General features: G+C 42.0%; 2 protein-coding genes across 8 annotated transcripts in view; one reads left to right on the forward strand and one right to left on the reverse strand.

Annotated features, from left to right (window-relative positions):
• The window catches only part of LOC135196141 (protein MTO1 homolog, mitochondrial-like), a 126,279-nt gene extending 121,990 nt beyond the window's left edge, over positions 1 to 4,289 (reverse strand). For 3 of the 6 annotated variants that reach the window (XM_064222683.1, XM_064222682.1, XM_064222687.1), the window contains exon 1: positions 4,020 to 4,084. In XM_064222683.1, the coding sequence (XP_064078753.1) occupies positions 4,020 to 4,069 (50 nt within the window). In that variant the 5' untranslated portion in view covers positions 4,070 to 4,084. Of the gene's footprint in view, positions 1 to 4,019; positions 4,088 to 4,128 lie in introns of those variants that run through there. The other 3 variants (XM_064222685.1, XM_064222686.1, XM_064222688.1) reach the window with 3 other exon arrangements.
• A 1,709-nt stretch (positions 4,290 to 5,998) lies between these two features.
• Positions 5,999 to 14,131, forward strand: part of LOC135196143 (equilibrative nucleoside transporter 4-like) — a gene marked incomplete in the record, with an annotated part of 265,861 nt that continues 257,728 nt past the window's right edge. Inside the window, 1 exon segment of one of the 2 annotated variants that reach the window (XM_064222693.1) lies at positions 5,999 to 6,186. 2 annotated transcript variants of the gene reach the window in all.

Here is a 14,131-nt window from a genome sequence, read left to right on the forward strand (position 1 = left end):
GTGGTGATGAAGTTGAAATTCTGTATATAAAAAAAAAAAAAAAAAAAAAAAAGCCTACATAAAAAAAGTAAAAAAAAAAAGTTAAAAAAAAATAAAAAAAATTTAAAAAAAAAAATTTACGTAAGTTTTAGATTTTGTAAGTTAAGTGTTACAGTTTGTTAATGTTTTTCGTAAATTTTATTTTTATAGTTTTCCTTAAATTTTTTATGTGTTTTCGTAAAGTTAAGTGTACGTACGTACGTACGTACGTACGTACGTACGTACGTTATCTGCCGCCGTCCTCCTCCTCCTCCTCTGCCGCCACTTTCGGAGATAGCCTCACTCGAAAGGTAAGCTTCGACATTTTACGTTACAGTAATAATATTTCTTGTACACTAATTATACACTTTATTTACAGGTTTGGATTTTTTATTATTCTTAATTTAGGTATTGAATGGTCCAAATTGTTGTAGTATTGCATTGTTTATAGGTCAATTTAGCTTTATTATGAAATTTTAAATTGAAGGTGTTTTTGGAGGGCTTGGAACGGATTAGCCATTTTAACATGTAAAATGTGTTCCAAGATACGAAAAACTCATTATACGAAGGCCACCTCGGAACGGATTATTTCGTATCTCGAGGTACTACTGTATTACAATATATCACAAAACTTGAATGTAGTGTATTTATTTTTTCTTAGTGTGCTACATTAGGCTCCAAGTTTAGGCTTGCCATCTACCAGCCCAAGAGGTCCCTATATAAGTACTGTTTGCATAATTGTTCGGACCACCGTACTTAGCAGCCCAAGGTTGGAACTTCCCATCTTGATTTTTAATCTAATGAACACACTAGACGTAAATTATGACAAATAAGTTTCTTGACAATAAAAACAGTAACCTCTCCTTTCAATTACACTAATACAGCAGCTGAATTAATATAAAACAAGTGAATGCAAATGCTGATTATGTCCTTCCTTAAGCCTAAGCTAGGCTACCCTAGCCTTGCAATATGGTGTACCATTCGTTTAAAAGAAAAATTAAATTCTTTTTAATTACAAACCGTATTATTTTAAAATCTACTGGCCTAGATACTGTAACTCCAGGCACAAAACTCCACAATGAAGATGAGTCCCAGCTGGCTGGCTGTGCATCTATGTTCCAAGCACCTCTATGAACAGTTTGAGATATTAGGTATTTCATAACCTGTATATATGTATAAGAGTTATTGCATCAGAAGAAGGACTAGGAAAATGGTACTTCCTATAGTACAGTAATGGTTGGTATAAAAAATTATTTTATTTCTAAACAAATATTTATTTAACACAGCCCATTAGTTAATCTCTGCCTAACGCTACATGAGCAAGTTTGTCACACTCAAAAGAACCTTCATTGACCAGATATCTCACTAGATGTTAATAATGGTAGTCAAGACAATGCTTTAGAAAATTCAGGAAGGACATAAGGAGGACAACATCTGGAAGTGTGTGAATGTATAAGTGGTAAATCTAGGCATTTGCCCAAAGAGTCTGTTGATGCTACTGCTGCCATTAGCCAGGTACAATGGCACTCCTATCATGTCTAGGTTTAGCAAGGTCCAACAAACAATTCAACATCAAGTTTTCTTGCCCTCCTGTTTATGTGATGTCTTAATTGGATGCCTTCACACTGGAAGGACCTACATCAAGCTTCGAACCAGTTGCACATACATTTCATTATGCCTACTGTCATGTAGAGGGGAGCAAAGCCCTGCAGCCAGGTCTGGGCACAGCATCCTAATAGGCTATAGTAGGTTGGGTTTGGCTAAATCCCTGATGAAATACATCTTTGATCTGTTTTTATTAAAAATAGGTAACCTTAGAAGGACCAGGAGAAAAGTGCCTGGCTAAATAAGCACGCTAGTAAAGTTAAGTCAGGTTAGTTTGTTTGTATTTGTTTGTGTGATGTTTTTACATTGCACGGAATTCCCAGTGGTTATTCAGCAACGGGACCAACCAGCTTTATGTGAACTTCCGAACAACGTCAAGAGTGAACTTCTATCACCAGAAATACAAATCTCTAACCACTCAGTGGAATGCCCGAGAATCGAACTCGGGGGGCCACCGAGGTGGCAGGCCAAGACCATACCAATTGTGCCACTAAGGTGCTGTTAAGTTGGGTTAGGAACATGTGGTCATATTGACCAGGATGTAGGCAAGACTGATACCCCTGTTCAATTGGTCTGGGAAAAGTCTGTATGAAAACAGGTAAGTGTCATCTACCTAGTTTGCAGATAGGCAGGAAGTATCTATCTCTGAAGAAATAGATGAAAAATAAAAAGCTTATCTTTGGTTTCAATTCTAGAGAGATTTACAAGTGGGCCAGCTGTATATTGAGAGGTGTGCCTTCAAGCAAGACACAGTTTGCACCTCCTAGTGTAAGCCCAACTTATGAAAAATAGTAGAGCTAGTTGTGAACAATGGACGTGGGTTCTGCCAATGAAAAACACTAATCTTTCCTAGAATGCTAGGTAGATCTAGGTAATAAATAACTCTGTCAGGTAGTTTCTTTGAAAATTGCAGTTTCCTACCAGCATTTGGGTTGCTTATTAAGAATTTACCGTTAATTTTGGGGGGTCGATATTAATTAACGCCCAGGGGCTAGTACTAAACATGGAGAAATACATTTGACACCCCAATCACCAGTGGCTGTCGTATTCATGGGAACGTTCCTTGCAGTCCATGCTGAGTTATTCCCTATTATTACCAAATGCTACATCCTGACATAGGATGCAGTGGCCTAACCTGGTGTGGGGGGTGTTTGACCATCCTAAAATCTACCAAGTATCACTGAACATTGGAAATATAGACTCCCCAAAGCATCAATGAACATTGGAAATAGGGTAAATGGCCGAGCAGCGACATGGCGGCCACCTCTAATGGAATGCAGCCACCTTCCCAAAAAAGTACTACTTGGATTCGCTACCATAAGCATCAGTCAAGAGTTGTGGCATATCCTCACAGCACACCGAGACGGCGAGACCTCTATGTTCCTCTCCATGTAAGTGTTTTCTCCTAAATTACGAAACGGCATATTTCAAGCACTTTTTTGGGTTGTGGCTGCGTTCTGGGAGAGGTGGCCGCTATGTCACCATTTGGTCATTTACCTTCTGCCATTATTTTGTAACATATAGGAGAAAACACCTAGTTCAAGAGGAGCATAGAGGTCTTGGTGTGCTGCCTAAATGGGCAACAACTCTTGACTGATGCTCATGGCACCGAATCCAAGTATACTTTTTTGGGAAGGTAGCAACGTTCCATTAGAGGTGGCTGCCATGTCACTGCTCGGTCATTTACCCTATTTCCAATGTTCAGTAATACTTGGGGGAGTCTATATTTCCAATGTTCAATGACACTTGGTAGATTCTATGATAGTCAAACAACCTCCACATCAAGTTAGGCCACTGCATCCTACATCAGATTAGGTAAAGATAAGGTCTAGCTAGGTCAGGATGTAGCATTCAGTAATTCTAGGCAATAGCTAGGTAGGCTAACTCCACATGGATTGCAAGGAACGTTCCCGCGAATACGACAGCCACCAGAGATTGGGGCGTCAAATGCCCTCATCGATCTCAAAACTAATACTAGATTTTTCATTCTAGGCTACAAGAATACCCTAACTAAGTTTATTTTTCTCAATTACCTAGGCTAGCTACCTAGCCTGGCAAAAACAACAAATAGGCTAATCTTGTATTTTCTCTCCATATTTTCTCATCCCGCCTATGAACAAGAGCAACCTGCAGTATTTTCTACAGCCTTCTATCATTTATATTTTGTCGGCATTTCGCAACCACTGCTCTGCCAAACCGGAATGGGGTACAGATTGCATGGCTGACACGGTTGGAGCAGTCACTGAAGGTATGACTGTGACTTGACTGATGACCCTTATGTTTGTCACCTGATTAACTTTACAGATTAAAAGTGAAATTTTGTCGATTTTACAGCTACTACCTAACTATCTACGATAGGCTAAGATGAGTTACGTGATCTACCATAATTTGTTTACCTTAGGCTAGCTAGGCTAGTTACGCTAAAGCTTGCCGCCAATGTAAACATTTAAAGAACCCCTTCACGAAGTAAGTTTGACGTCCCTAAAAATCATAAGACCTACTTACGTAATATCCTATATCTTTGAATTATATCACATGTTAGAACCGGATACCTTAGTTACTTAAGAGAAAAACAACTTACACCTATAAAAACATTCATGAAAATTTCATCTGTCAAACATTGATCAGCTGCAAGATCGCCTGCTATACCTGCAAAGCATTGTTTCCAAAGGAAGCGTTCCATATATATATATATATATATATATATATATATATATATATATATATATATATATATATATATATATATATGTATATATATATATGTATATATATATATATATATATATATATGTGTGTGTGTGTGTGTGTGTGTTATATAGTATAGATCTATATATATTAATATATATATATATATATATATATATATATATATATATAGTATATATTAATTTGTCACCTAATTCTATTGTATTAATTAGATATAATTACTTGATAATGAGGCCTGTTTGTGGGCTTCCCATATATATACATTATATTGTTGGGTTTTGAGAAACCTCCGCCTGTTAACTGTTCATTGGGATTTTCCTCCGATGAATGGTGCCACCTCTACATTGTCTGTTCGCCCTTATTGCAAATCTAGGAATGAAACTTAGCCGATGTCAGAACTTTCATACTCACAGCGTTCACAAATACGGATCATCGCTCGAGACAGCATTCAGATTACCAAAATACTTCGGGTATCGGAAGGCAAAATGCCCACTGCCTCCACGCTCAAAGGATGGTCCTTAATCATATTTCAATTGTTCTGTTTTATTGCAAATAATGTTAAGTATTTTAGTGAGGTAGTTGATTATTAATTTCGTAGCTTGATAATGAGACGTACTGGTAGTCTTCGAAACGTTCCAATTAGAGAATATATATTTTACATATATAACAAAGAAGCACGAAATAAACTCTATTTTTTAGCAGATGATACAAGTTCTACATATTTATAGTTTAGGCTGAAGATGTGTCCATAATGAAGAATTTAAAGGAAGTATAGACAAAAAAAATGCTACAGTTCGGCTACTTATTAGTTAATACAGTGAAGAATTGGGTACTTTTTGATGATCGCCTCGACAGGAGAAGTAATATACCAAATGTTATGAAAATTGTAATCACAAGAATAGATTACTGTAACTATAACTATGACACATCCATCCATACTGAAGTTCATTGTTCATGCCCACTAAAACCTGCACTCAGTATGAATTAAGTATCTTGAAGATCATGATAGAAATGTGAAACTGAGATATCCAAGAGACCTAATGGAAAGCACTATATATACAGCTGAAAATATAATTAGTATAACAGCATATTTGTGTAGATAGAGGATTCGGAATACAGAATGATTGGGCCAAGATGCTACATAGATACGGTATTAGACAATTTGAGCACATGGTACCCAGTCTGTTCTGTTCAGGAAGTTGTCCAAAGAACTATAAAGGTGTCAAAGCTAAAGTGATTCAAGAAGACATTCAAGACGCCTAAAAATCAATGACATACATGCTAAGGTTCATCTGATTGGGCGAAGAAGAACCGATAGGAAGGTCAAGAAAATTTAATCCATCCAAATGATGAAGATATTCCTTACATGACCCTTGCAGGACGATATCTTTTGGGGGAGCAACCGATGATATTGAGTTATCAGATGTGCATTAAAGATATCTTGTGAACAAAGCAACAATCAAGAACTGTTTGTTTGAAGATTGTATAACTGCATATCTAAAATCATCTGATGACTTTTTAAGATTATTCATATTTGAAGAGGAATCTGCTTGTAGATGACGAAGTTAGAGCTTAGCTTGCCACCCTACATATCTCTCCCAAAAATTGCTAACCCCGAGGTCAAATAGGCACGAATAGAAGCCAATGAGATTTTTTGACCATATACGATTCAATTCCAAACTAACATGAGCAGCATATCTAAAATCGGTGTAAAGAACTGATCCAGGGGAACACGTTCCTGAAATGTTTTCTTGCGGTCCTTCAGAATGACAATTTGACAAACATCTAACTACCTACTATGTCCTACGGATTTCGCCTACTTTACCCTGATAGGATGTAAGCTGGCTAACGAAAGTAAGGTCATAAATATTTCAGTTTACCCTTTTGTTATTGTATCACACATTATTTAATTGTTCTTCGTGGCGTGGAGAAGGTAGGGTTCTCCTGTCCCATCCTATTGTCAGAGTGACCGTAGGACAGCGTAAACAAATTTGTAACCACTACCTACTTACTACCAGAGAAAAGGAGATTAGCTATTATGGTTATTAAAGCAGGCTGTGTGAGGTTTTAATTGCCTAGGTACATATTCATTTTATGTCTAAGTAGGTAGGTAGGTTGATGGTCTCTTCAGGCTGGACTAAGCTCTGATTAGCATTAGGATAGTATTATCATGGTAAAGTTTCTTCAGCAAATGCATGGCTATTTTAGCCAGATAGTAAATTGTAATCTATATTTTTTTTATATAGCTAGCTAGCACCACAGGTGGGTTGGTTGAAGGAATCTTAGTCTTTGTTTACTTTGCCAATAGCTAGAGTAAACAACCAACTGGACTGGCCAACTCACCGACTACCGCGTTTTTGGCCACCCTCCAAAAAAGTACTTTAACACGTCCTGACACCAGAGATGGTCATCAGTCATGAGTTGTCGGTGGTGATATCAGGAGCTCAAGACCTCTACTCTCCTTTCGAAGTAAGTAGTAGGTACTATTTCTCCATAGTTAGAAATTAAGGCCATATTTTAAGATTTAAACAGAGGGTAATGAAAAGTGTGGCCAACGCAGTGCACACTACCCCCATGACGTTTTCGAAATTTTTACTTGCAATTAAAAATGTTTCGAAGATTGACGCCATCTAGATTGGCTACGATGAGTCTTTTTGCCGTCATCTTCTCGTACTTCAGAAATATCTGTAATTTTTGGGGGTTAATTTGGTTGCTAAAAAGGGATAATAGACATGAATTAAATAAACATTTTGAAGTAAATAAAACATTTTGAGTAAAGTATTAAACTAAATAATGGAGTAACAAAGTAAACAATTGACGGAAATAAAGCCTTTGCATCACCTCATAAACAGTATAGTTCCAGTCTGCTGCTCGTAACTGTGTGGAGTGAATGCTTAGGAACCAGGAACAGCAGTGTGGTTCAAGTGCCATTTGGAGTGAATTAAGACCAAAATGTGTAAAATTACAATCAAATAAGCCCTGTGGAGTTTCAGTTGTGATGGTAGTACGGATAAAACCACCGTTTACAAGGTAAAAATAAATTCAGGCCAAACCATGACCCCAAAAATAAAAAGATTAATACTTTCACTAATATAGGCAACAAAATGTTGTTTAATTGTGCTGATTACCACTGCAATCTTGGGTAAGATCAATAAATGTTACATATATATGGTAACATTGTTCAAATGATTGCTGGGAAGGCTGGGAAAGATGGTGGATTGTCTGTGGTTAGAACGGCCAGTCATGCAATTGCCGCCATATTGGATTTCAAAACTACCTTGAAATCATATTTTACGAAGAGCTCTCATGCTTATTTTAGTTCGTATGGGGCTTTCATATATCACATTATGTTGACGAAACTTCAATCTTTTGAATGGTATGCTTAAAGTTGTAATTGAATTCTTGTTTGTTCCGATACGTAATACAAACCCTCGGTCCTTTAACAATGGACTTCACCGCCTTCGATGCGAAGGAGATGCTGCCTTGTCCGCAAGAACTTCTCCGTGGCGCAGGTACTGAAGGCAGGGGTCTGGTCCAACCAGACCACATGCCCTTCCTTCTACCTTCGGGATATTGCCCACAGGTCCTTGGATCTTTTTCCTTGGGACCCGTGGTGGCTGCTCAACACGTTGTGTAGCGAACCCAGACCCTCGCAGGCTGAACAGCATCGAGTCCTGGTGTGACCGTAAGAATGGATGAGTGAATGAGAGTGTGACTGGCTCCTCTTCTTCCCATCTTTTTCTTCCCCTCTACCTGTGGTTAGAGGGACACGTCGTCACCCTGCTGGATAAGGACAAGATGCAGGTGAGCTACTCAACAGAGCCCCATCCTATCCCTTTCACTAGGGATAGGAGCGTATATCCACCACTTCCTCCAACAAGGGGGAGGAAGTGGAGCCAGCTTGAGACAACCCATACTTTATGTTGCCTCTTGCAAACAGGAACAAGTTCTTGCTTGCTGGTACGAAGAGATACGCTTGCCTCTCTCTTAGTACTACGCCCAGAGGTCTGACCATTGATCCTGCGGTGCACACCCCGATCAATCGGACAGAGGCTTTGGATCCCTCCCTCGCTCTTACGACAGGGAGGCATTCCAGGGATGGATGAACACCAGTCTGTTCATCAAAAGACTCAGATTCCTCCCACCAAGAAGTGAGTCTTCCTATTGTTAAAGGACCGATGGTTTGTATTACGTATCGGAACAAATGACAATTTGTCGAAAATTGCATTTTTCCTAACTATACAAACCTGAGGTCTCACATATAGTCCCTCCCTCCTCATGCCACCCCTCACTCTGCGTATTTTGCATGGGCCAAAAGCAAAAGTGATTTGTTTACCTCCCAGTCGCGCGGCGCGCGACTGTCGGACAAGCAGTTAACTACCGTTCTCCCCTTGTTCGAAGCTTACGACCGTTCCAGCTGCCGCTAGCTACTTCCTATTGTTAAAGGACCTCAGGTTTGTATAGTTAGGAAAAATGCAATTTTCGACAAATTGTCATTTCACCAATTGAATATTGAGTGAATAAGGCCTGGCCACGCGATGACAATGGATCGTCTGCAGTTGTTTACCCTAGGTACCTACCTAAGTGTTTAAGTTGTCTGCTGGTCCCTTTCCCACCTCTCCATACATTCAGGAATCAAGGGCCATGGATTTCTAGTAAAAATTAACTACAAAAAAACAGAGTCTGGAATATGCAATTAAAACCATGTTTCCAGAAGGGTACATCCCAGCCTAACCTAGTGCACAAACCCAGCTTTAGGTAAGTGCAGTAAATCAAACAAATATATTTTGCTTAGTAATGATATGTAAATACAATGAAAAAGAGAGAATCCTCTTTTTAAGTGTTCATATCTATCTACTCCATTGTGATGGTGAATTCTTTTACTTGACCAATATTCTTCTGGCATCTGCACTGAAGCTGCCTTGTTCCATGACATAATACCTTGCTGTCATCAAACCTGCATGACTGGGTACTTTAGAATTAAAACTTGGTACTGTTTAAAACCCAAAACCATCTGTCTAGTGGAAAAATATTATAATTAGGCTAAGATAGTTATGTGAAAGGAAATCTAATTTAATAGATTAGCCCATATAATGTTCATTTGGTTAGCCTCATAAATTTTAGTCTATAACATTAAGTAGGACATGCTTAACCTGTTATGTCAATATGGTTAATACTTTTTGCAACTTTATCTGGAGGTTTCTCTGTTGGATATTCCCTAGGGTCAGTGGGTGCACATATCTTTAGACTGGGAATACACGTTCCTTGAGAATGAGGACCTAACTCTTCTTGAAATCTTCCCTCATATTCTGAAGTAACTTCTAAAGAACCTCTAATCTTTGGAACTTTGTCAGTCCAACAAAAATGTATTCTTTTCCCCTTCTCTGCACCACTCATCTCTTTTGACATTACTATTAGTAACTTGTTGGGGAATGAATCTATACAGTTGAGTTTGCCTCGCTGTATTGAAAAAAGGCAATAGATATATTTATAAATCTATACCTTTCATATCAAAGATATTAACTGGATTGACACACAGACAAGATTTTGACACTAGGCAAATTGATAGTTTTGTACATGAACTTTCCTGTCAGATATATACTTAGCTATACGTCTCTGACGTCACGACAGAATTCAAAACTCGCGGCACACGCAACAGGTAGGTCAGGTGATCTACCTTACCCGCCGCTGGGTGGCGGATGTAAGAACCAATCTCCCTTTCCAGCCAGAATTTTTCTGTCGCCGGTGACGACTACACCTGTTGGTTGTTACCTCCTCCTGACAGCTTATTCATTCTCGTTGCCGTGGATTTATTTGGACTGACTTTCGGTGAAGTACCTGATCTTGTTGGCTTGGCATACGCATTTGTGGATTGTTTTTGGATTTTGATTTGGATTGTTCTTTGATTTCGAGATGTCTGAGTTAGAGGTTAAGAAATCTTCTATGTTTAGAGTGTGCGACTATGGATGAATGCAAGGTGAGACTACCGAAAGCTACGGTAGATCCTCACACAGTTTGCTTTAAATGTAGAGGTAAAGAATGTTCTTTTGATAACCCGTGTAATGAGTGAGAAGTTGGATGAGGGTGAATGGAAGGCTCTTTCTTCCTACTTGAGGAAGTTAGAGAAAGACAGGGTGAGAAAGGCTTCTTCTAGGAGTTCTAGTAAGTCTCGTATTAGCGAGGTAGAAGAAAATCCTGTTGTAGCATTAGAACCTTCTCCAGTTTCAGCTCCTGCGCCCTGCATCGAACCTAAGGATACGACTACGGAAGTGGCAACCATGAGAGCCACGATCCTTAGCATGGAAAAGAAGAAGATTCGTTCGTTGCAAGGTAAGAGTAGTGAAGGTGAATTGTGCAGTGACCCCAGTGCAGTGGAGGGTGCGTCTGATCGGCTCCTTAATGCTTCCAGGCCTAGACCTCTTCCAGACTCCCAGTCCCAGTGGAGGAGGAAAGTCAAAAGCCGCAGGAAGGTTAGGGAGAACTCCCACCGATCAGGCGTCCCCTCGGTAGATCCTGATGCTCGTACCCAGGCTGCCCTTGTTTGCGCGAAGAAGGAGGTATTGCGCCAATGCTTCTCTTCGTCTTCCTCACCTTCGCCTAGAAGAGGATGGAGCGCCTCGGATTCTTCACGACCGCTGAAGAGAGCCTGGAAGGCGCCTGGCTCCTTTCCTTCCAGCCCGGAAGTTTTTCCAGAAGAGCCGGAATAGAGATCAAGAAACCCAGGAGGAGCAGGAGTTCTCGCCTCTTAGTAGGCTTCGAGCCTCTTCTCCGGTGGAGGATTTTACAAGATCTCCAGCTCGAATTCTTGCGGGACTGCAAGCGCAGATTTCGGCACTGGCGGGCTCCTTGGCAGGAGGAACGCGTCGGAAAGACGTCTCTCTCCCTGTCAAGAAGTCTAGGATTCCTTCGCCTGTCTTACCGTCTCAGTCAGAGTCGGTTCTCTCTCCTTTATCAGCGGATGGAAGGAGGCGCTCTTCCCTCGGCAGGCGCTTGTCGTCTTCCAGGCGTCAATCGCCCAAGAAGCTTTCTCCTGGTGACTACATCTCTCCAGTAGGAAGGGATCTAGCGACTAGTAGGCGTTCGTCTAAAGACAGGCGTACAGCCTCGTCCTCTCGCTCTTTTACGAAGATCCTTCATTCTCCGGATAAGAGAGCCTACTCTTTGATGGATTCGTCAAGAGACAGGATCTCGCCTTATGTTAGGCGCCTTGAGCCTAGTAGGCGCTACTCCCCCAAGTAGACGACTCTCCCGCTCCCCAAGCTTGGTGCGGAGGATAGGCGCTTTTCTCCTGATAGGCGCTTTTCTCCTGATAAGCGCGGCTCTACTTTTAGCCGCTCGATTCAGGACAGGCGTGTAGAGCCTGAAAGATATGTCTCTTCTGGGAGACTACCTTTTGAAGAGACACACAAGTCGGGAGCGAAGTTTGTGGAGCATGGTAGACGCCGGTCTCCTAGTAAGCGACCTTCTCCAGGGCTTCGCTCTCCTGTAAGTAGGCGCCAAGAGCCTAGTAGGCGTTCGCCTCATGGTAGGCGCAGCTCGCCTGGCAGCCGCTCTCCTTTGAACAGGCGCATGGATCCTGAGAAGCGCCTTGAGCATAGTAGGCTCTCCTCTCCTAGCAGGCGCTCCCCCTTGGAAGCCCGGAATTCTAGGAGTAGGATTAAGGAGCAAAGAGCACGCACTCATCAGAGTAGGAAGGACTCATTCGAGAGGAGCTCTCCAGAAACTTTGGCTTCCCCTGATAGGCGCCAGTCTGCTACTAGACACTCTCTGGACAGGCGCATTTCTTTAGAGAAGGCTAACTGCACTCGTAAAGAAGCGGAGGTTCTTCAGTGGATGAAGTTGAACCTTCAGAAGAGGATTTGGGTGAAGGACTCGTCAGTTTCGTCCTATAAGATCCTTACAGATCTACTTCTTTCAAGAGTTTGGAGACTCCCTTACTATCCGTCGCTCCTCCGTCTCCTCTCTCTTTATTCTCGACTTCGAAGAAGACGAAAGTTTCCTCTTGTGTGAGGATGAAGCCAACCATCTCAATGAAGAAGGCTTTGAGAGGTGTTGGTGATTGGCTGCTTTCTAAGGAAGAGAAAGGGAAAACTGTGTTTTCTTTCCCTCCTTCCAAGCTTACGGGCAGACTTGGATTTTGGTACGAGTCTGGAGAACCCCTAGGTCTGGGTCTTCCTTCATCGGCGGATGCGGACTTCTCTTCTCTGGTGGAGCGCACGACGCTCGGCTCTTTTGTTCGGCTAAAACTACCTGGGCTATGAAACGAGCTTGACTCCACCTGCTGAAGGGAATGTTTAGAGTCTTGGAAGTCTTCAACTTCCTTGACTGGTCTTTGGGGGTCTTGGCTAAGAAGACTCAGAACCCGGATGCTATTTCGCCAGAAGATCTAAACAGTGTTCTAACGTGCATTGACAAAGCAGTTAGAGATGGATCGAGCGAAATAGCCGCCCTCTTTGGAGCAGGGATCCTTAAGAAGAGATCAGTCTTCTGCTCTTTTCTGACTAAGTCTGTTTCGCATGCCCAAAGAGCCTCTCTCCTGTATTCGCAGCTCTCGCCGCTGCTATTTCCAAAGAAGATAATCCAGGACATCTCAGGATCTATCTCTGCGAAGGCGACTCAGGACATGCTCGCACAGTCGGCACGGAAGCCTAAGACCTCCTTCCAGACGAAGACTAAGAAGGAGACTCCAGCTAGACAGGAGGCCCGTTTCGAGGGGGCCCCCCCTTCTAGAGCCTCTAGCCTCGAGAGGTAATAGACCTTTCAAGAGAGGTAGATCCTTCTCACGCTCTGTCAGAGCTAAGAAGTAGGGAAGTAGTCCTCCAAACACCAGTAGGTGCCAGACTTCTAAAATTCTCGGAAGCCTGGGCAAAGAGAGGAGCGGACAACTGGTCCCTCTCTATAATAAGGAAAGGATATCTGATTCCTTTACGGAAAGACCACCGTTGACAACGACTCCGAGGGAGTTGGTGGCCAGGTTACAGGGATCCCATCATGAGCCTTGCTTTAACACAAGCAGTGGAACAAATGTTCGAGAAAGAGGCTATAGAGCTAGTGAGCGACCCTTGCTCAGCGGGCTTTTACAACCGCCTTTTTCCTTTTTTTTCTAGTTCCAAAAGCCTCAGGAGGATGGAGACCGGTTCTGGATGTAAGCGCCCTGAATTTCTTTGTAGAAAAGAGGAAGTTCGCCATGGAGACGACATCCTCAGTGTTGGCGGCCCTTCGTCCAGGGGACTGGATGGTGTCCCTAGATCTTCAGGACGCTTACTTCCATGTGCCTATCCATCCTTCGTCAAGGAAATACCTCAGGTTCATGATGGAAGGAAGGATATTCCAGTTCAGGGCCTTGTGCTTCGGCCTTTCAACAGCCCCTCAGGTCTTTACAGGCCTAATGAAAAATGTAGCAAGATGGCTACATTTGGAGGGAGTCGAGTGTCCCTTTACTTGGACGACTGGCTGATCAGAGCCAAGTCGCAGGAAAGATGTTTGGAGGACCTACAAAAGACCTTTTCATGGCAAGTTCTCTGGGACTTTTGGTGAACTTTCAAAAGTCTCAGTTGATCCCCAGTCAAGATCGTATCTATCTGGGGATTCGGATGGCTTCTCTGGATTTTCGGGCTTTTCCGTCTCCAGAACGGATAGCCCGAGGGTCAGAGAAAAGTCAAGCCTTCCTAGAGAAAGAAGTATGCACAGCGAGGGAGTGGATGAGTTTGTTGGGGGACACTCTCCTCGTTGGAGCAATTCCTTTCTCTAGGAAGGTTGCACCTCAGACCTCTCCAGTTCTTTCTCCATCGAAACTGGA

Source organism: Macrobrachium nipponense, chromosome 17 (assembly GCF_015104395.2).
Source record: "Macrobrachium nipponense isolate FS-2020 chromosome 17, ASM1510439v2, whole genome shotgun sequence".
Classification (NCBI taxonomy): Eukaryota; Metazoa; Arthropoda; class Malacostraca; order Decapoda; family Palaemonidae; genus Macrobrachium; species Macrobrachium nipponense.